This window comes from Pipistrellus kuhlii, unplaced genomic scaffold (assembly GCF_014108245.1).
Source record: "Pipistrellus kuhlii isolate mPipKuh1 unplaced genomic scaffold, mPipKuh1.p scaffold_m20_p_3, whole genome shotgun sequence".
NCBI lineage: Eukaryota > Metazoa > Chordata > Mammalia > Chiroptera > Vespertilionidae > Pipistrellus > Pipistrellus kuhlii.
The window spans coordinates 163,861,511-163,884,244 of NW_023425529.1; the positions used below are offsets into that span (position 1 = coordinate 163,861,511).

Below are 22,734 nucleotides of genomic sequence, written 5' to 3' on the forward strand. Positions count from 1 at the left end.
CATCTTTTACTTACAGCTTATTGCTGATCTATTTGGACAGCATGAATTTTCATGCCATTGTGAAAACTAATGAAATATATAGGCTGAAGTCTCTGGCTGGATAATGTTTAGCTTAATTTTGTACATTTGAGCTTTTATATAAACAAAGCAATAAAACTTCAACAAAGTGACAAACAATATTTCCTTATTATAATCTAAGTATCCTATTAAGCCAATGTTTTTTGTATTGTTTTTTTTGAACCAGGCTAGTGCTATCTAATAGAAATAATTCAATCTTGGTCAATTTTGGAACATGGGTCCTTTATTTAGGGACTCTTTTTCTTGGCTATTAACAAGTAATCAGACAAATTATAAAAAGATATAACTGGAATTTTGGAAGCTCTTTTAAGTACAACTGTATTATTTATACTCTTTTTAGATGTGATAAACTATAATATTTGCTGATTTCTTTCCCCATAATGAACTTCTTAGACACTGCAGAACATAAATTTTATGCTTTAATATTCCTTAGTTATTTACCTTATATTTTCCTACCCTGGTTAGAAGGAAAACAGCAAATAAGCTTTTTTATTATAAGAATTCAGCCACTAGAGTAGGCTGATGGATCACCTCAATCTAATGCAATAACACTGTACTTAGTCCATTGGTTAGGACAAGACTAGCCCCACAAGTGAACTGTGGCTACTGTGACTAAGGAGTTTTGTGAAAATATAGCATGGCTCTCACATCTAAATAAAGCACCCAATGTCTTCTACCTTCCACATAGACCATGCATCATCACAAACTTCCTAAAAAATTATTAAGCATTGCAGGAGAGAGAGCAATTTCAAAAATCCTGTTCAAAGCTGGACAGGGTTGTCACTGTTACAGCTAAGTGGTTATTACTGCTTTTTTTTTTTTTTTTAAATCATACAATGTTTAGAAATATAATTTCTTCTATATACTTGAAAGTAATATACTAAACTTTAAGGGTACAGTAAAGGAGAGTGAAAGTTATCACTGTAAAACACCAAAATAATAGCATATAACAGATGCTGAAGAAAAAATAAGAAAACTTCCTTCTAAAAGCTTGACACCTTTCCAGCCCATTTAGAGAACTACAATATATCTGAGTAGGTGGGTGGGTCAGAAACCAGGACTGGGGCAGCAAATAGAGACGTAAAATCAAAACTTCGTATCTTATAGGATATAATCCTTTAAATAAATAGTTCACAGATTCTTTTATGTCCATCTATCTTATTCTATAGATATAATTTCCAAATTATTTTAATTTAACCAAGATTAGTTTCACACTCTATTCTAAAACAGTTGAATCCTTATGTGATTTGTAAAATCAGGGGTTGGGGAAAAGAACCATCCTAAATAGTTTTTGATCTTTTATTGTCAAAACTTCTTATGTTGATTAGGTTTTTAGCCTCCTGAAACCCCACAATGCACTCTACTCACGTGGTTCTGTCCATTATCATTAATTATTACTGCTTTATGGTCATAGTAGGCAGAAGCATTCACACTGCACTTAGATTTCTGTACTTAATGTAAGAATTAGCACAATACATAAAGTCTTTCTTTGTATATTCTAATACTTTCTTCAAGTATGATTTCTGAGGACAAATGAAAACACTACTAATTTTTAGGTCAATTTTCTTATAAAAATGGAAGAATTTAAAACCATACATTTGACTACAATTTATGGAAATTCTGAATAAATTTGATTTAAAATTACTAATTTGTATAATATACAGAAATAAATGAAACCTGAATTTCCAAACAGCACGTACATGAAATAAAATCCTCTTATTTGGTGACCTATCTAAAAACAAAAACAAACAAGTTAAAAAATTGACCTAATTTCAGTAATTTTTGTTTGCTATGGTGCAAGAAAAAGGCTGGAGGGGAACTTAAATATAATTGGGGACCAAATACTTGAAATAATATGTAAAGTCAGACAGAGGCATTTCATTTTCAAATAAATGACATTTTACATTTATGTAGCACCTTATATATTCAAAGTGCTTTACAATCATTATTACTTGACAACCATTCATCAATGTAAATAAACATGGTTTACAATCAAGCTATCAATGAATCTAAACACTCTGATGCAACCAAATACCCAAGAAAATCTGTTCAGTAGCAAATTCTTGGACTAATACATAGAATTAAGAGAAAAATGTAAAAGAGACCTATCACAACAGCACATATAAGAAGTCATTTGTTGACCATAATGACTGATATTTAGATGTTAAGTATTAGGAATTATTGAGGAATAGAAATGTTTATATTAACAAATAAGTAAAACAAAAGAGATGCAAGTCAACAAGGAAGTTGCCCAAAGGGTAATGCTACCTAATATTTGTAAATATATGAAAAATAGGTCTAAGATGTGGAGGGCAATTGGAACTATTAATATCAGCCACACACAGATTTTGATCCTCAGTTACTGTGATATTCCAAAGTAAGAAACAAGTAATGCACTGCCTGATTTTTTCCTCTTCTGTAACTTCCCCCCTAATAACCTAACCAATGCATTCACTTCTGTCAGCAGTAAGACAGGAAATAATAAAATTCTATGTATTTATGTTTTAAAAATAGTTTCCAAATCTTCAAACAAATTTAATTTCCTATAAAACAATGTGAAAACTAATTTTTCCCTCTAAATAACTCTATCAGGTGCCATAGGTAAGATGTGATTAGCACCTCTGCCAATATATTTATGTCTTTGCAAAAAGTGCATTTGCCAACCATTCATTTTATATAGTAAATATGCAAGTTATTTGAAGTGCATTTGGAAAACAATTGAAAACACAGATTAATACATCATAAAAAGATTAATTCCCTTTAAACAAAGACATTCTTATAAAGCATGGTAACACAGAGGCACAATAAAGAATATAAATTGTATATCAATTATTGGCAGAAAACCTAATTCATTACAAAGCTTACACCTTTGGGAAAAGGACATTTTCATATAAAGAAAAGTACTATACTATTGTATTATCCAACACTTTAATTGGGCATTTAAAAAATTTTTGGCACATGAAAAGGAACTGAAAGGACTACAAAATAAAGGACCAAGAAACTGAAACATCATAGATACGGAGAGACAGTCCTCAAATGAGAAACAACTAAATATTAACATAACATAGAGACAAAAAATAAGCCGGCTGAATTTCCTGAAATGGTGTTATATATAACAGAAGTATATTTTGAATGCAGAATGTTTTTTTTTTTTACTAGCAAGAGTTGTCTACCTTGCTGTGGCTGGTTGAACATGGCCTGGGTAAGATCTTCTTGTGCTGGTTGCTTGTCTTTGCCTAGCCAGAAATGACTGCCCTGAACCTGTACTAGCAAGTCTATCTTCAGCCGCCTTTTTATGCAGGTTCATTCCCTATATCACACAGGAAAAAAAGGTAATCAATGAAAAAGTTGTGGCACATACTCTCATAAAAGACAATTTCATCATGCAGATTTTCTTACATTGCATCAGAAGGGACAATTAGAAATACTAATTCTGCTCATTATAGATTAAAATTTTATAGATATTTCAGTTCCAACAATTAGGTACAAATCTTCCTTTGGAAAAATGAAGAGTTAAATTTTCTGAATAGACAACAACCAAAACAATACATAATATAAACTGATTTTGGAATATAGTACCCATTCTCAATCACACTTTCCTTTCAAATCAAATGTATGAAGTGATTTTCCAAGAAAAATAGTGCAGTTGATTGGTAGCAGTTGATTCACAAGGGGCAGTGGCAATCAGGGCTTATTTAGAATGGCAAACCACAAATGCACTTGCTGTTCCTTAAAGTGGAAAGGCACACTAGATATAATACATACCACCATGCTGTTTTTCTTCACTTCAGGTGGGCTTATATTCTCAAACAACTTAAGAAAAGTTCCTGACAGCCCAAAACAGAGGGCACAACAGGGAGCAGGGGGTCTTTCTTGAAGACAGGATGATGGCCTACTAGTTTAGAAGGGATAAGTGCCGTAATTGGTGGGCCCAGAGCACCTTAACAGGAGGAAATAATCTCTGGGGAGTGCACTCTAAACACAGAGAAACAATCACAATAAACAGACTATGAATAGATAAAGAAAAAGGTGGTTTTGGTCGTCATTTAATAAGCCAGTGAAGAACCTACGCCAGACAAATATGGGACACTGAGAGCAGCCGTTTTAATCTGACCACTGACTGATTCAAGTAAATTGATGGGAAGAAGTGGAAGGCAACAAGGAGGAAATGAGCAGTTGGGAGCCAGGATGAGAGTGAGGCAGCTAAAGCTAAGCTGTACTAAGACACACAGCCTTCCCAGAATGAAATGGACAAACTGCCACAGAAGGCAGAAGACTAAAACATGTCTTTCTATCACTAGTTAAAACACTGGTCATGGCTTTGCATTTTTAATAGAATTGCAGTCTATCATATATTCCCAAATACAATACGTTAACACATTCCTCCATTTTGCCTACGAGACAATCCAGAATAGTTTTTTTCACTCAATTTGAAATCAAAGCATTTAAGGATCTGAATAAAATTGACAGAAATCTATTGGTAATCTTTATTCATTTTGGCTACATAAAAGGTGCCCCCAAAAATCTATACACTAACAGCCGAAAGCTCAATTTTGAAAATGAAATGTATTTCAACAAACACTGCCTTTATAATTATTCAAAGTATGTGTATACATTTTTGGGGATACCCAAAATATTTATATTTCATTTAAAATATACTATTTTTTTCACTCTCATATTCCAAGCAACTTATTCAAATTCTTCATATACTTTCAAAACCTCAGCATCCCTCACAAAGACATTCTCTGAGACACTTAATTCCTTTTTCCCAGCACTTGCAGTCTTCACTTCCATTTTGGTTGAATGAAATGCTGTTGCTGGCTATATTACCTGAACATTAACTTGTGTTTAGTCTACTCAGTGATTCCTTCTCTATGTAGAGCTGAAAACTAGGACTGTTCTTTAATATTATATCACAGGATAAATAAGTTTAGTTCCATTAGAAACACAATATGTGGAGTCATAAAAATCAATCAAGAATGTGACATTACTAATAAGGATTGAGGGGCAGAACTCCAAGATGGCTCTAACTTTTAAGAAGGGTATAGAGGAAACAGAATAGGTGGAGTCAAGACTAGTTCCCAGAGAACTTCCTTAAATATATAGCTTTTTCCTATTATTTAATTTTAATTTTCAAGAAACCTATACTTAAAAAAAAAAGAAACCTATACTTGTTAACAGTAATAGTATTTTAAACTTATTGAATTTCTCTTTTTTTTAATTGTGATAAAATCTTAAATATGTAGTTTTAACCAAGCCAAATATAAATGTGGACATGTCATGAAATTGTATTAATTTTAACAAAGATCAAATCATAGAATTAGGTGGCCTGGGACACTAGCCTTTAAGACACAGTATCAATAACTGTAAAACAGAAATAATGATATTGTGCCATTGACACAACTTTAGTGTTGAAAAGGATTATTGAAAGGAATCTGGTTTAATTTCCTTTCTTAAGCAACTAACAATGGAAAGGCAGAAAGTGCTCTAACTGAAGAGAAAAACAAAGAAGAAAAAGACAAAAAGTCTCAGAAAAAGTATTGAACAAAGTACAGTATTCTCTAAAAACCACAGCTATTTATATCCAGAAAATCATAGAAAAGCCAGAATGTGATGAGCATTTATTTTCCCTTGCAATACATTTAAAGTTTTTGTATGTGTGTGTCGGAAATCCAATTTTAAAACTTCTAGTTGTTCAAGGTCTATCAACCATAAACATTTTTTAAACTCTACGAGACAGTTAAGCTATACTCAATATAAGTACCATTCATGCAAAGTCCCACAAAACAAAAGCTACTGCTTCAGTATTTAGATATTAATAATATCCCTTCCCTCTAGAAGAAAATGGTTCTAAAAGACAGAAATCAAACTGTCATTTACCTTTCTATTCTCTAGGAATAATGATGTGTTCAAAATACCCTAACCATGCATGGAATGGTTCTCACATCTGCTTTTCAGTCCAAGATCAGCATTAGGTTTTGTTAGTGTGTGTTAGACCCGCAATTACTTTCAGATTCCTTTGGCAGAATTACTTCTACAGTAAAGGGCATGTAATAAGTATTACATATTCACTAAACTTCACAATATGTTTATAAGTGTTCTTTTCTTACCATATTGTACCAGGCACTAACAATATATTTTTCTTCCATCTCTCTTTGACTCTTGGTTTTCTCATATTCTTTCTAAAATACAAGCACATGTAAACATGTAAATATAAAAAGCAATTCAATATCAACAGTCAAAAGTTACTCTCTAAATTAATGGAGACAACCACATATAGCAAGGCTTCTAGGAAAAAAAATATATATATATATATCTTATTGTCTAGTACAGTGAACTACCTCTAATGAATGGAACATTCGGTCTCGTTCCTGAAGCTGATTTTTAAGAGCTTGTATTTCTGGTGCTGCTCCTTGATTTTGTTTAGGATCTAAAGTACGGATAACCTGTAAAAAGTAATGAAAGAAAAAATTTACAAGTCTCAAACTGAAAGAATGAGTAAGCAAAGTCCCACAAAACAGAAGCTACTGCTTCAGTATTATGCTCAGAAAGCATTTATTTAAAAAACGAAAGATAAACCTTATGAAAATGAAAGCTATTGTACAAGGATACTTTAAAATTTGAATGTATGAAATAATAATTCAATTATTACAACTTTTAATTATATAACATTTTTAATTATGTAAAAGAATCAATTATAAGAAGCCATTTTTGCTTAAAATTAATAAATTTTACTACAGCAAACACTACTGACAACTACTGTATTTAGCCTTTCTCTTTCCTCTGATTTGGTTCAGCTAGCCCTTTGCCTCTGATCAGACGTGTACTTAGAAAGAGGTCCTGATGGTTTTTTTTTTTTTTTTAATATATTTTATTGATTTTGTACAGAGAGGAAGGGAGAGAGATAGAGAGTTAGAAACATCGATGAGAGAGAGTCATCGATCAGCTGCCTCTTGCACACCCCCTACTGGGGATGTGCCCGCAACAAACGCACATGCCCTTGACTGGAACCGAACCTGGGACCCTTCAGTCCCCAAGCCGACGCTCTATCCACTGAGCCAAACCAGTCCCAGCGAAAGAGGTCCTGATGGTTTAAAAGCCTGTCACTGTGATCTAGCTCCTCTTCTGGCAGTGGCTCGGGTTAAGCATGGGCACCTGATGCAGTCCTAGCTAGCCAACTAGAGGTCTTCTGAGAAAGTCCTTTTGCTTTTTGGCCCAATACTTTTAGCATCAAAAATAGCCAAGCCTATAGAAAACTAGAAAGAGCAGAACAATAAAAACCCAGATCACAAATTACTACACTGTCACATCTGATTCCTCCTTCTCCTGCCTCTGACACACACAGATACCATGCTTGCTCGTTTAGGGGACTATTTTAAAGCAATTTGCAGACCTCATGACATGTAACCCTTAAACACGTCAACATGTATCTTCTTTGACTAAAGACTTTCTCCTATATAATCACAGTAAGATTGTCATCTGTAAAACAATATTTCTACAAATCATCAATCACTATTTGGTCCAAATCCACATTTCCACAGGTGTTTCCAAAATGTCCTTTCAAACTGCCCTTCTGCCCCTGATCCAGATTAATGTATTACATTTGGTCCTGAGATGCCTTTGGGCTTTTAAAAATCACAATAGTCTCTTATGCTCCCCTACACTCTAATGCCTATTTTTGCTTTTCATAACATTGACTTTTATCCCAAATACTGCATTTATCTGATGATTTTCTGAAAGTGTTACTTAACTGGTTCTAATAACCTTATTTTCCTTGAGAACAAAGTTAGGACTAGAAGATTGCTTATATTCAGTTTAAGTATTATTGGCAATGATACTCTACAAGATGTTGGTTGTCCTACTATTAGTGGAGGTAATTCTGATTACTACTTAATGTGGTGACTGCCACTTATTTCCTATATAAAGGTACATTTTCCTCTTGGTACTTCTTGTTCTTCTCCTGATTCTCTGCATGAGAAGTCACTGTACCTGCATTTTGAGAAGTCAGTGGAACGTTCTCAGAAAATGAAGTGAGATGTCCATGAATGCATACTTACACTTTTAGCTTTCTCTAAATATTTCTTATATCGTTCTTCCATTTGCTTCATTTCCTCTTCTTTCTTCCGTAAAGCTTCTTGTAACTCTTCAATTTTTAAGGCTACAGATGAGACAATTCAATTTTTTAAATATTATAATAACTTTAAAAACATTTCAACTAACAGTAAGTAGTTAATAGCTTTGAGATGAATCTATTCCTATAATTTTATTTTAAAAAATTCATAATTTTTTTTTTACATAAAGCTTTTCTTATAAACAAAAACTCTAGTATGAAGGTGCTCAAATTAAAAAAGATCCATTGATGGATGGATACACAAAATGTGATATATATATATATACACACACACATACACACACACACACACACACCAATAGAATATTATTTAGCCTCAATTCTGATACATGATACAACATGGGGACATTATGTAAAAATAAAAGACTTTATGCTAAGTGAAATGAGCCAAACATGAAAGGACAAATATATGTTTCCACCGGTATGAATGGGAATACCTAAGAGTAAAATTCACAGACATAGTAGAATAGTGGTTTCCAGGGGCTAAGGAGCTTCAGTATGGAATGATAAAAAAAGTTCTAGAGATGATGGTAGTTGCACAACATCATTATAATTGACAACTGAGTGACTGCTTGTGGTTGCACAACAATGTGAATATACTTAATGCCACTGAACTGTATATCTAAAATGGTTAAAATGGTCATTTGTATGTATGTTCATTTTACCACAATGAAAAAAACTAAAAGTTTATGTTTTATTTCATCTTCCACACAAAAGAATTAATAAAGTCAAACTATGAATACGTGTAAGTTTCAAAAGTAGTAAAACTTTGGTTGATTTATATTCAACTATACCTTGAAAAGAACTAATTTAATAAATTATTCATTATCATTCACAGTTAATGAATGAAAAACACAACTATAATTAGAAATTTAAGAAATATTGTGAAGATGATTTTATATATACTCATTTTAAAATATGAAGCAAATCCTTTAAAATAAGGCATATTTCTAAAATAAACAATTTTATATAAACTCATCACTAGGGTGAAGTTAGGCTAACCAACTTAAGACTATGCTAATTAAAAAAACTCACAGCTGTTGTTAAATCTTGGTTCGAGATCTTCAATAATGGCTCTCTTCTTCTGCAGTTCATTATTGGCTTCATGTAGTTTCTCTCTGTAACAAAATATATAACTGTATCACCTACTGCGGTTCAAATGAAAATGTAAGTTCTTTATTCATCGGATACAGTTGTTTTGTATTATAGCACATAATGCTATAAAACAAAGATGAGTCTGGCTGGTGTTGCTCAGTGGTTGAGAGTCAACCTATGAACCAGGAGGTCAGGGTTCAATTCTGGTTATGGCAGCCCCTGCATTGAGCATTAGCTCCCTGGTGGTCAGAGTATGTCATAGCAACTGGTTGTTCCATTGCTTAGGCTTTTTATATATATATAGTTGATCTTCCATACCTTCCTCTACATGTCTCCTGGTTCACATGAACGAAAGCATTGCTAGAAATCTAGGGTAGTGATTTTCAACCAGTGTGTCGTAAGAATTTTTAAAATGTGAAATACCTGACTAGTCAAGGGCACTGACCTCTTTTTCCTTAGAATGTCAAATAAAAATATGACAACAGCCAACACAACAATAATAATTCAATGTGAATGCCCTGTCTTGAACCATAAATATATAGGTCATATAATAGAGTTGCATAATAAGGCTGTGTGTGATTGTTACTTCTTGGTACCAGAAATCCTTACAAGTATATGCAGCTGATTTCTTTAAAGTCACTATGGAGCAAAAAAGAATAGGCAATTACCATTATTATTTCTGGGGTAAATCAATAAAAATTACACCTTTTTTTTTGTCAGATGGGCAAAAATGTATTTTTTGGTGTGCTGCAGAATTTTAGTAATTAGTTTATGTGTGCCACAAGATGAAAAAGGTTGAAAATTGCTGATCTAGAACATATATAGAGGAGTGGAACTGATAGGTCACAGAATATGTTCATGTTCAAGTTTACTAAGTAAACTGCTGTATACTCCTACAAGCAATAGATGAGAATTACCATTGCTCAACATCTTTGGCAATACTCAGTATGTCTGATTCTTAAATTTTACAAATTTGGTGTGTGTAAAAGGGTCTCCATTGTCACTTTAAATGTGTATAAAATTGACCATATTTAAGATGTCTATGGTCCCTGTGTCTTCACAAAGATATGGTGAAGTCCTAATACTCAGGACCTATGAATATGACAGTTGGAAACAGACTTTTTACAGATGTAATTAGTCAAAATGAACTCATACTGAACTAGGGTGGGCCCTAAATTAATGACTGATATCCTTGATCGTCCTAAGAAGGCACAGACATACAGAGAGAATGTCATGTGGAAATAAAGATAGAGATTGGACTGATGCATCTACAAGCCAAGGAACACCAAGGATTGCTGGCGGCCACCAGAAGATACAAGAGGGGCATGGAACAGATTCTCTTAGGACCTACAGAAGGAACCAATCCTGTTGATACCCTGATTTCAGACTTCTGTTAGAGAATTCTGTTGGTTTTAGCCCCTCACAAGAAACAATGTGGTAATTTGTTATAGCAACCACAGGAAATGAATACAGGTCTCATCTCTGATAAACACTTTTGATGATGATTTTTACCTTGTAAATGACTAAACACAAAAAATGGTCAGATCATAATTTTATGAAATAATAGGTATTCTCTTTTTGCCAGTAAAGGAATGGGAAAAATTCAGTACTAAATCCTGACTCTAAGTAACCTTACAATGGCTGGGAGGTAACATTTTCTGTTCTAATACATTAAAAATCTGCCTATTGTTAGATTTGTTAGCAAGTATCAATTGCAAGGAGTATCTTACCTTCCCCACATTAAAAAAAAAAAATTAGCATGAGGTAAGGTGCCAGACTACAGAATTTCTTTCCAATCTCAACAGAATAAGTATAAATTATCTACTGGGGATATCTTGTTTACTATAGTGCAACACTAACATTCTAACAGGTTAACAATTCATGGTCACTCTGCACTCAATGTTTGCAAGCAAAGATATTTGCTAGAAAGTGTTAGGAAGGATTAAATTTGTTACTGGGTGTGAAAAAAAATCATGTAACATTCTAACATTGTCAACCTCAGATAAAGATAAGGATGGATGAAGATTTCTTCTTTATGAGAAAACAAATCTAATATTTTGAAATTTATTTCACCATTTAGATTAAAAAGCCATGTTCAAATATATCTGAAATTCACGGAAATGTTTGATAAACTGCTACTGATAAACTTTATAATACTTTTTTAAAAATTTACTTAAAAAAGGATAATTTAGGTCAGAGGAAGAACAGCAGGAGAGATCCTTTGGTCTCTCCTTTGAAGATTCAGCAATTTGAATAGCTATAACTCAATAAGGATTCCCTGCTCAATGTTCAGTCATGCCTGAGATCTGCGCATTGAAGCATTAAAGGTGGGCAAGCAGGAACCAACTGGTTAGGCTGGAAGGCAGGAGGAGGATGAGCCACTCAGCCCTGTAGCTGGGAGCTAACTGTGGGGCTCAGCCTGGAGAGGGGAGGAGCCCAGTTGTGGCTGGTGCTAGCTTTAGCCAGGAGGAGCAGAGAGACTCAGTGGAACCAGCAGCATGAGCTGCGACTGAATCAGAGACGGGGCAAGGACACAACACAGGGGTGGCACCTGTGACTCTTGGATGGCCAGAATTCTAGACTGAGAAACAAAGCCACAAAGGCCGGCTGCCTCATAGACTCTATCCTCCCATCTCTTCTGGTGTCATGATGCAGAGAACATTATCTGAAAACCTGAAAACTGATACTACAAAATCACTATTTTCCCGGAGCAAAGGGTTTACTCTGTGACTGGTTCCAGGTCAGGGCAAAGGGAGACCCCCAGAGGTTCAAGGTCAACATTACCAAGAGGGCAAAATAAAGAAGGCAACAGAGTTCCCCGAGGTCACCCAATCCACACACATTGTGGCCACACTGATGGCAACCAGAGACACCGCAGGGTCAGCACTGGAATTTCCCAGAGCTAAAAAACTTGTGATTTAACACCACCTACTGGAAAATGATACAAAGACCTCTTTCTATTAATCTGCTAGAGAAGTGCCACTCAAACATAGATGCCTAGACAGAGAAGAAATTCATCAAATACCATGAATAACCAAGATAGTAAGGCAGTTCAGAAAGAAAATGAGAAATCTCCACAAAGCAACCTTAAACACAAGGAAATAGTATGTGATATAAATGACAGAGAAGTCAAGATTGCAGTTCTGAAAATATTCAATGAAATGTGAGAAAATACAGACAGGCAATGTATTGCACTCAGAAAAACAAATTAATGAACAAGTATTTACCAAAGAGACTGAAACTTTCAGAAAGAACCAAACAGGAATTCTAGAGATGAAGAACACCATAAAAGAGGTAAAAAAAAATGAACCAGTGAGCCCTAGCTTGTTTGGCTCAGTGTATAGAGCATTGGCCTACAGACTGAAGGGTCCTGGGTTCAATTCCAGTCAAGGGCACATGCCCAGGTTGCAGGCTAAATCCCCAGTAGAGGTTGTGCAGGAGGCAGCACATCAATGATTCTCTCTCTCCCTCCCTCTCTGAAATTAATAATAAAAAAATGAACCAGTGAGCATAGGAAATGGAGTGAAGCAGATGGAGGAAAGAATTAGTGATATCAAAGATACAAATCTAGGAATTATTCAGAAGGAAGAAGAGAGAGATTTGCGCATTAAAAAAAAAAAAAAGAGAGAGAAAACACTCCGGTTCCACCAGAAAGAGCAATATAATAATAGGTGTACCAGAAGAAGAAGAGAGGGAGAAGGGAAAGAAGAGCCTATTCAGACGAAGTGGTGATGAGAACTCCCCACACCTATGGGAAGAGCTAGTTCCATGAATCCAAGAGGCAAACAGAACATCTAACTACTCAAACCAAAGAGGTCCTCTCCAAGCATACTATATTAAAACTGTCAAAAATTAATGACAAAGAATTCTCAAGGTAGCCAGGGAAAAGAAGAAAGTAACCTATAAAGGAAAACCCATTAAGTTATATTTAACTTCTCAGAGGAAACTCTGTAAGAACAGAGTGGAACCAAAATAGTAAGACTACCGAAAGAAAGAAATTATCAGCCAAGAATAATATATCCAGCAAAGTTATCCTTTAAATATGAAGGAGAAATAAAACCCTGGAATCTCATTTGAAAACAGTTCTAAAGCAGTAATTATTCTAATTTGAGGATCTTTGGTGGAGATGAACCTTTAGACACTATTTATATATATCTTGCAGTATTCTATATCTTCCAGGGATATACAAGTCATTGCCTAAACAATGTGTAACCACTTAATATAAAACACTTATGTTTCACTGGGTAATATAAAAATAAACCTCAATAGCTTTTATACTTACAGATGTTCTTCAAGTTTCTTTTTTAGAAGAACTGACTGAAAATAGAAAATAAAAAAATAATTTATTACTTAAGATTTTACAACTAATAATTATTTTCCAAAAATTAAGCTCATAGTATTAACTAACTCTGAGTGAGCCCTCATTAATCTCTCTAGTCAAAGAGCTCAAAATACACAATGTACCAAGTTTATTTCCCTTTGATAAGGGGGAGAGTAGCCCACAAGTGACAGCAAGCAGTATCAAATACCCAGAAACTGCATCTCTGAATTACCTCTTTATAATTGGGAAATGAAAAAAAAATAAAAAAAGCCACTTATGTAGACCTAATAATATCCCTGGACTCAGTAGGCAGGTAGAACTCTAATAATAATAGATTTTTCATGAGACATTTTTGATATTGTTTTCCTAAAGTCTGAGATCAATTTCCATAAATGCTTAAGACTTATTTGATCAGTGATTTACAGAAAGGCACATGTTGCAAATAATTTACTTGATAGTATGGGAATATAAAGGATGATGTATACACAGAATTTAACAAGCTAGAGAATACAGCTTTGATTGGGGTACTGAAAAAAAAAAAAATCCTGAAAAGCAGAACAGAATTGACATAAAAATAATCAAAGGATAATGAGTGGATAATAGGTTTCATATTTAAATTTAACACTTGTAAAGTACATATAATTAGTGAATTCCATGAAACACTGAGATAAATGGTTACATAATTCAGTCAAATACAATTAATATAGGCTTATTAAATAAATTGTTCAATCAATCAATAGACGTGAAAAGGAGAAAAAACGCCACGTACTAAGTTCTTTGATTTCCAGTTACCTTATTCAATAACAACTACAGTAACTATTTAATCAAATCCATTCTAACGCAACTCTGGAATATTTCAAATTCATTTCTTTGTTCAATATATTAACTATAGCTACATCAGTCTACCATCACTGCTTCCCCCAAATATAAAAAAGATAATAACCCTATTAATTTCTGATTGTGCTCATTCCTTCCTCAGTACACAGGGTAAAATGAAAATACTTTCTAATATCACAAACTTTAATTTTCATTTATGTTGTGATTGGGCTCTATAAAATTAATTTTAACTCTGAGAAATATATAATAAGGTAATGATTTAATGAGTGGTTATTATGCCAGGCACTGCACTAAAGCATGCCATTTACATTGTCTCATGTTAACCTCACAACAATGAGTAACAGTAACCCATCTTACAGCTTACGAAGGTAAGGCTGGGGAGATATTCACGTTTTCAAGTGGCAGATATCTTTTCAGTAGCTTAATTGTAAAGCGCATAAGCCTATAAGGCAAGTAATATTGGTATGTCCATTTTGCATAAAATTCCCATAACTTAAAATTTTAATACCATCAACTATAATGGCAGAAAACATATAAATAATAAAATTGCTCAATGTAGAGAAATGAATAGGAAGCCATACTTACAATAGCCTTGAGCAGAAACCATGCCAAGAGACAGAGAGGACATATTAGTATGAAGCAAACACAGCAGCCAATAGAAGGAACGATTTAGTAATTCATGAACAGAAGTAAAAGATATGCATTTTGTTTTTCAAAAATGTACATTTTTCTTTCTTCTATGGTCTCCTCATCCTGTCTTGTTCTCTGGAGTTTTATACACTGTGGCTAGCTCAAATTATCCATATGACTGGATATAACAATGCTTTTCTGCTTCCAAGCTAAAAATAAATGACATAAAAATAATAATAAAAATGTGCAAACCATCCTATTGTAACCTAGGGTTACTGAAAGGACTGTGCTTTTGGTAACAGAAATAAATAGAAATTATGTTGTTCTTCAGAGGGGACCAATCCCATTTGGCAGGTTGTTTGTTCTATGTATTATATATTCCTGAGATGCAACGTTGTGGGTTAGTGAAAGAGAGAAGATAAAAGCATCAAAAGTCTGCTGGGGGAAAGAACCACGTGTCCTGTACCACACTACTTCTCCAAACATTTTGAGGCATATCATGAGAATAAGGAAGGTTTCAAATGGAATATTTCCTAGTTGTAGACAAAGAGATCTGAATTTCTAAGAATTTAGAGCAAGACATCTCATGAGCATCTGGGCAGTCCAATAAACTGAGTAATTTATACAAATAGTACTTTATAGAGCTTGCATTTCACTTCTGAAATATGTTCTCTTAAAGTAATGGCAAACAGCATATTTAATTAGATTTGATTACCACAGTGGTACCTACCTAACCAGGCCATGCAAAATTATTTTTTACAGAATAAATTTATGTATGTTTTAATATAAGTAAGAGAAGCAAGCATAAAGGTTATCGCTAGGGCACTAATGCTGAGCTGATACTGTTGTTTCACCATTTTTACTACCAAATGCATCACGGGTCCTTCGTGTCTCTGCCACAATAAAACAACAAAAGAAATCGAACTTTCAGAGACCAAAACTAAGTTTACATTTACCTCAGTGTGAGAGACTTAGAGATTTCACTGAACTCTCAGATACTCTTAGTTAGGATTACTAAGATTTTAATACACAAATGGTGGTTTTGCTTTATCTCTTTATGATTTAACATCCTGGACAAAAGCATGTTTTAAAAGTAAACCATGACATTTCAAAATAGTTCCATTTTAATAAAGGAATAAGGTAGTTTCAATGTGGGTGACAATGTTAGGAAGTGGAAATCAATCTGGGAATCTAAGAACTACCTATACACTAATTATAGGATGAACTAAAACCACTACAAAGAAAAGCATGCTGCCAATATGTGCTCATAAATCTTATGAAAATCCTGAAACCAGGTCTTTGATGAGCTTTTTACATGTAATATTCTCAGGGTTTAAGTACTGTCCTAGTTTAACTCTCCCTCTTAGATTGCTCTTGTCCTTATACCCTCTTCTGTTAGTAAGGCTGATGAAACTGGATTATCTAGTGCTGATGCAGATCCCCAAAATGACTCTACCAATGAGAACAATCAAATAAGTTTATACTCAAAAGCCAGAGTTTATAACAAATTACACTGGCAACAGGAAAAACCCCAAAGAAACCCAACTGGCTGAAGCAAAGATTGGTCACTAAGACTTAGGTGTCCTTTCTCCCTTCCTTACATTATTTTTGAGCACTTTGTAGTTGCAGTTCTATTGTATACTGCTCATTCAACATAAAGAATTTGCAAAATACGATTCATTTGCACTTGCATCAGAGACTGATTGACCACTATGTGCTACACAGTACTATTACGGATGGCGTGAGGAGATGAAAAAGGACTTGGCTGCTGGCTCAACACATTTACTGCATTCTAGATTTGAGCATGCCAGTCAAGGAAAGGGTTAAGGAAATATTTTTAAAAGGTTGTGAACTTAATTTGAGTGTGCATTAGGGGAGGGTAGCAAGAGGGATTCAGAATTTAAAGATGGGATTCTAGAGATGACAATTTTCTTGAATATCAACTTTACTTAAACAATTTCTACCTGAACATGTTAAGTTCTACTAGCATTTGTTTGTTTTTGTCTGAAAACCCTATACTTTGAAACCTGAATTGAGCACTTGTAAAACATAAAGCTCAATTAACTTCTTAGTTGTTAACTACAAATAAACTTCTAATTCCCAGAAGAATAAATCAGAGACAAAAACGTATTATTTGGCTCTTTTTGGGAATGCCAATAAAAGAAAAACATCGTTTCTTTTCTATAGTCAATATACACAATTATAAAGTATTTTGATAGAGATCAAGTAAAAGAACAAGTTATAGGTTTTGTTAATACTGTGAAATTGTTGGACCATAGTTGGTACATATTAAAACTTACATCTTCTGCTTTTGATCCTTGATCCTGTAAAGACTTTTGCAATTCTTCAACCTGTGACTGTACTTCCAGAAGTCTTTGATTCACCAATCTAGAAATTAAATGTGCATTAATTTTCCAAATTCTGACTTAACTTATTTTTCTTACATTGTCATATGGTTAGAGACAGTATAACAAAATAAAGCCTAAGGTTATAGTAGTAGTAGCTCACTTTTTAAATTCTTTTTCATAGTGAAACTTATCATGAAATTTCTATGATTTCCAATGTAGTGTTTTGTGGACACATTCTGTTGAACTAATGTACTTATACATATCTATTTATCTAAAATTCAGTTTGACACACATTTATTCCAATTATGTGTCAGGCACTATGCTCCACACAAGTGTTAAAGATCTCTGCACTAAGAATTTAGTGGGGAGGCAAAATGTAAACAAATGAAATATGACATAAATACTTCAACACTGTGCAAGATGTATACAAAAGAATGATGATTGCTCAGAGGAACAAGGTCTGTACCTAATTGTGTGGAGGAATTAGGACAGGCCTGACTTAAACTGAGATTAGGATAATAAATAAAACATGTAGTTAAGGGTAAAAAAGGGAATTTAAGACAGAGAACTGAACATGTCCAAAGTAACCAGAAAAATGAGAGGGTACAGTAAGTTCATGAATGGTATGGCTGAAGAATAAGTTATGAAGGGTAAGAACAGCTGAAGATAAAACCAGAGGAGAAAAGGAGAAGTTGGGTGCAATCTTGTGCAAAATGAAAAAGTATCAGGAATATAAAAAAAAGATGGCCTAAAATTAGGCTGGAACTGGAATAACCCAGCCAACCTTTAATAATGCTGATTCTGAAGCTCAATCTTCACAAGCTCTTTGTCAGTATGATGCAGCATTCAATTGACCAGTTTGGTTCCCTAGCTCTTGGATAATGTTGAAGACTGCCAGAAGGAAGGTACATACATGATCAGATAATGTCTTAGAAAGATCACACTGGTTTGAGAGTGAAAGATGTATCAAAAAGGTCACAGAGCACGCACGTAGGTCCAGAAAATGCTATTACACTAATTCCCACATATGCCTGAAACAAAAGGGGACAGAGAGAAAATGTATTGGGAAGGCACAAGAATACAAGGAATAAAAAAATTACACTTAGGATATTGACTAGGAAGAATGTGAAGAAAAGCAGAAGAATAAAAAGGTGGTCCACAGCAAATCACCAAGATAGAAAGAGGAATACAAGGGTAGAAAGAGGAATCTCATCTGGAGAATAAATAATAAAGAGAATCTGGAAAAACACAAGACAAGGAAGTTACTGAAGTTAAAAAAATAAAAAAAGTTTGAAGGAGAGGATGATCCTCAACAATGAATATTAGCAGAGAGGTAAGGAAAGATAAAGTCTTAATTACTCCCACTGGATTGCCCATTTAACAGATGACTGGTTATTTGAATAAGAAATTTTTTAGTGAGATGGTAGTAACAGACAGACTGCCCCAAATTAAGGACAAAATAGGGAAATAAATATTCAGAATCTAAATAGAAAATGTAATAAGATTTTTTTTTTATTCAAGAAGTTATAAAAAATTCTGATCATAAACCTACATTCTTTAAGTTAGTGAGAATTGCTGTAAAAATACAATCAAATCTATAATAATTGATGTTTCTCACATCAGGAAATATAATAACTGAGTAGGTTTTCAATAGTGAAAGAATTATCTGAAAATCCATATTCAATATGAAGAAAGGTACATTATGAGTGGTATGGTAATTGTTTAATTTTTCAGAAAGCAATATGAAAATGCAGTATACATCAAACTATAAGACTATTTCAAATACCCATCTTAGCCATTTTAAAAATTATTTAATCAAAAATATTGCAAGCCTATTAGGTGGAAGCCACTGTAAATGTCATAAAACATAATCAATCAGTCCCTACCAAGATGTTCTTTAGAAAGACTTGAAAGTAACTCAAAAGGCCAGTTATAGGGAATGAACAAAAAGCAAACAAAGTAATAAAATGCTCAAGTTTGAAGCAGCTTTAATTTGTGATTAGAAAGGGGAAATGTAGGGCTTTGATTCATTTTGCTTGAAGAAATAGAGAAGGGAATACTATTATAAAGAGGCACAATACTTTTGGCAAGTCTGTTCACAAATAGAGAAACAGCTTAAAGTATTCTTAAAAGGAAATGGAATTAACACATTATCACTTCTTAAAATATAATTCATGCTTTTGTTTAAGCTGCAGGGGAAGGGAACCTTTTTTCTGCCAAGGGCCATTTGGATATTATAACATCATTCACAGCCCACACAAAATTATCAACTTAAAAATTAGCCTGCTATATTTGGTCAAACATTTAATTAACTCACCTCTAATGCCTTGGCAGGGCCAAACCCACAGGCTAGATTTTTCCCAGTCATGGCTTAAGACAGTGGTCGACAAACTCATTAGTCAACAGAGCCAAATATCAACAGTACAACGACTGAAATTTCTTTTGAGAGCCGAAAACTGACTTCTGCGCATGGGCCACGAAGTTTCAATCGCACTGTACGTGTTCGCCTGCACGTGGTATTTTGTGGAAGAGCCACACTCAAGGGGCCTAGGAGCCGCATGTAGCTCGCAAGCCGCAGTTTGTCGACCACTGGTTTAAGAGAATCAAAGTCAAGGCAAACAACTGAGAAAACCTGTGATTCAATGCAGCTACCTATATACATTCCTACCTATTCTCTGTCTCCAGTTCATTCTTGCGAAGATTTGCATCATCCAGAAGGCTCTGCAATAAGGCAATTTTTTCATTGTCTGAACCCTCTTGGTTAAGTTTTAATATCTTATTTTCATGCTGAAGACGAATAAGTTTCTCCCTAAATGAGTACAAGAAAAACATTACCTGGTACATTAATACAATCTATATATATAAAAGCCCAAGTGAACATTCAATGGGTAGCTATGACACGCACTGACCACCAGGAGGCAGATGCTCAATGCACAGGCATGGAAGCTTGGAACAGACTGATGAATCTCAGAGGGAAAGGGGTAGGGTGGGAAGAGATTAATCAAATATTTTATATGCATTCAAGAGGTCTGGTGCATGGATTCATGCCCCAATGGGGTCCCTCTGCCTTGTGTGCGGGGACTGGGCTGAAACTGGCAGTCCAACATACCCTAAGGGGTCCCAGATTGCGAGAGGCCGCAGGCCAGGCAGAGGGACCCCTCTGGTGCACAAATCCATACACCAGGCCTCTAGTATAGTTTTCAAAATCCAACTATGTATGCTTACAGATTTAATACATAGAACAGAAATGAAAAACCAAGTGCCTGCAAAGAATGTAGTTCCTGTTGTAACTGGATAAGACATTACATCTCAGGTCGTAAGTACTTTCTTTTTAAGAATGGATAATCTGAAGGAAACTCTCCAAGTATTATGATTTGTAATGAAAGAGATTTCAAAATCATATTTTCTTCTGATTTGCATATTGAAGCTATGAAAGCATTTACATATTTGTTCTTTTTTTTTTTTTTTATATTTTATTGATTTTGTACAGAGAGGAAGGGAGAGAGATAGAGAGCCAGAAACATCGATGAGAGAGAGTCATCGATCAGTTGCCTCTTGCACACCCCCTACTGGGGATATGCCCGCAACCAAGGTACATGCCCTTGACCGGAATCGAACCCGGGACCCTTCAGTCCCCAAGCCGACGCTCTATCCATTGAGCCAAACCGGTCCCGGCACATATTTGTTCTTTAGTGCTTATCAAAAAACATGATCTCTAGTGCCATACTCTTAAATTATTAATCATTTGGTGGCAAGATATAATATCCAAAGAAGTATGTCTTCAAGATATGTAGTCCATCCATTTATATATATATAATGTAAAATTTTTGTAATAAACCAGATTATCAGAGCCAACTTACTGGACTGCATTACTGTGGAATCCTATGTTATGACAAAAGCTTACACTGAGGGATGTTAATAGCAACAGCCACAAAAAGCTTACCACTACATTTACTGCAGGGATGATATAATTGAATATTAATCCATGTCAAGATATACTTGAAGATCTTGAAAATATAATTCATTCTTAATTTTACTCATACCAGATGCTATAAAAAGCTATGCTTCTCATGTAAAAAGAAAACATATAAACAAAACAAATATATACAAAACAGTCTGCTCTTATTTTATAAACACCATAGATCCTATAAAGCAATTATACTTTTGCTGTTGAAAATATGAAAGTCAAATTTGTGGCCCAACTTAAGCAATTACATAAAACATAGTATATTTTATGTATGAACAGCATGACTTTAACATATATTTGAACTGCAAGTAAGAACACTCATGTAGGAGGAGGAGGGAAGGATAAATGAGAAGAAAACAGAAACCCTCCATAACCCTATGGTGCAAAATAATTGCTGCTAAAATATAGCCTTCTAAGGCGATGTATATGTACACACACGCTAGCAGTTTAAAAAATGGATCACATAGTACTTTATATTGATATCTACTATTTATACTTAAATTTTCACATTTCATATAGTAAATAGCATACTTTAATATTTTAAATGACACATTAAAACACATTGAAGAATTATTTAATTTAATCATTGGGCATTTAGGTTGTTCCCAATTTTGAGACTTAATATGCTAATAATCAGCTTTATAAATATATCTTTGTGTATATCCTTTATTTCCTTAGGATTAATTTCCAGAGAAATAAATTTGGAATCAAAAGATAGTCACATTTAGATAATATACACTTTTTGCTAAAATGCTCAGAAAAAAAGTTGTACCACCACAAGAAAAAAAATTGTGCCCTGGCTGGTTTGGCTCAGTGAATAGAGCATCGGCTGCAGACAGAAGAGTGTTGGGTTTGATTACTGTCAAGGGAGCGTACCTCAGTTGCAGGCTCAATCCTGGCCCTGGTTGAAGCGTGTGTGGGAGGCAATCAAGTATGTGTCTCTCTCACACCGATGTTTCTCTTTCTCTCCCCTTCCCTTCCACTCTCTCTAAAAATCATGGAAAATATTATATATCCTTTTGTGAGGATTAACAAACAAAAAAAAGTGTGGTGATGGATCTTAAGTAAACTGACTATGGTAATTATTTCATTATATATATATATATCATATCATTATGTTATGTAACTAAAATTAATACAATTAATATGTCAAATATCTCATTAAAAATTAATTTTTAAAAATTTGTACCACTTTATGTTTACTCTTGTTTATCAGTTTCCAATTTCTCCATACCCTTAATATCAGTGAAAATTATCACTTATAGTTTTTGAAATTTGATAGGTATATTTCATAATGTATTAAACCTATTAGGCCATTGTGTATAAC

General features: G+C 34.1%; 1 protein-coding gene across 5 annotated transcripts in view; it reads right to left on the reverse strand.

Annotated features, from left to right (window-relative positions):
* Positions 1–454: 454 nt before the first annotated feature.
* HOOK3 (hook microtubule tethering protein 3) overlaps positions 455–22,734 on the reverse strand; it is a 69,147-nt gene continuing 46,867 nt past the window's right edge. For 2 of the 5 annotated variants that reach the window (XM_036456585.2, XM_045588836.1), the window contains 9 exons: positions 20,109–20,249; positions 17,393–17,480; positions 15,048–15,053; positions 13,587–13,621; positions 9,245–9,327; positions 8,136–8,236; positions 6,420–6,524; positions 6,189–6,260; positions 455–3,388 (listed from right to left, as the gene is read on the reverse strand). In XM_036456585.2, the coding sequence (XP_036312478.1) occupies positions 3,248–3,388; positions 6,189–6,260; positions 6,420–6,524; positions 8,136–8,236; positions 9,245–9,327; positions 13,587–13,621; positions 15,048–15,053; positions 17,393–17,480; positions 20,109–20,249 (772 nt within the window). In that variant the 3' untranslated portion in view covers positions 455–3,247. The remainder of the gene's footprint in view (positions 3,389–6,188; positions 6,261–6,419; positions 6,525–8,135; positions 8,237–9,244; positions 9,328–13,586; positions 13,622–15,047; positions 15,054–17,392; positions 17,481–20,108; positions 20,250–22,734) is intronic. The other 3 variants (XM_036456586.2, XM_045588837.1, XM_045588838.1) reach the window with 3 other exon arrangements.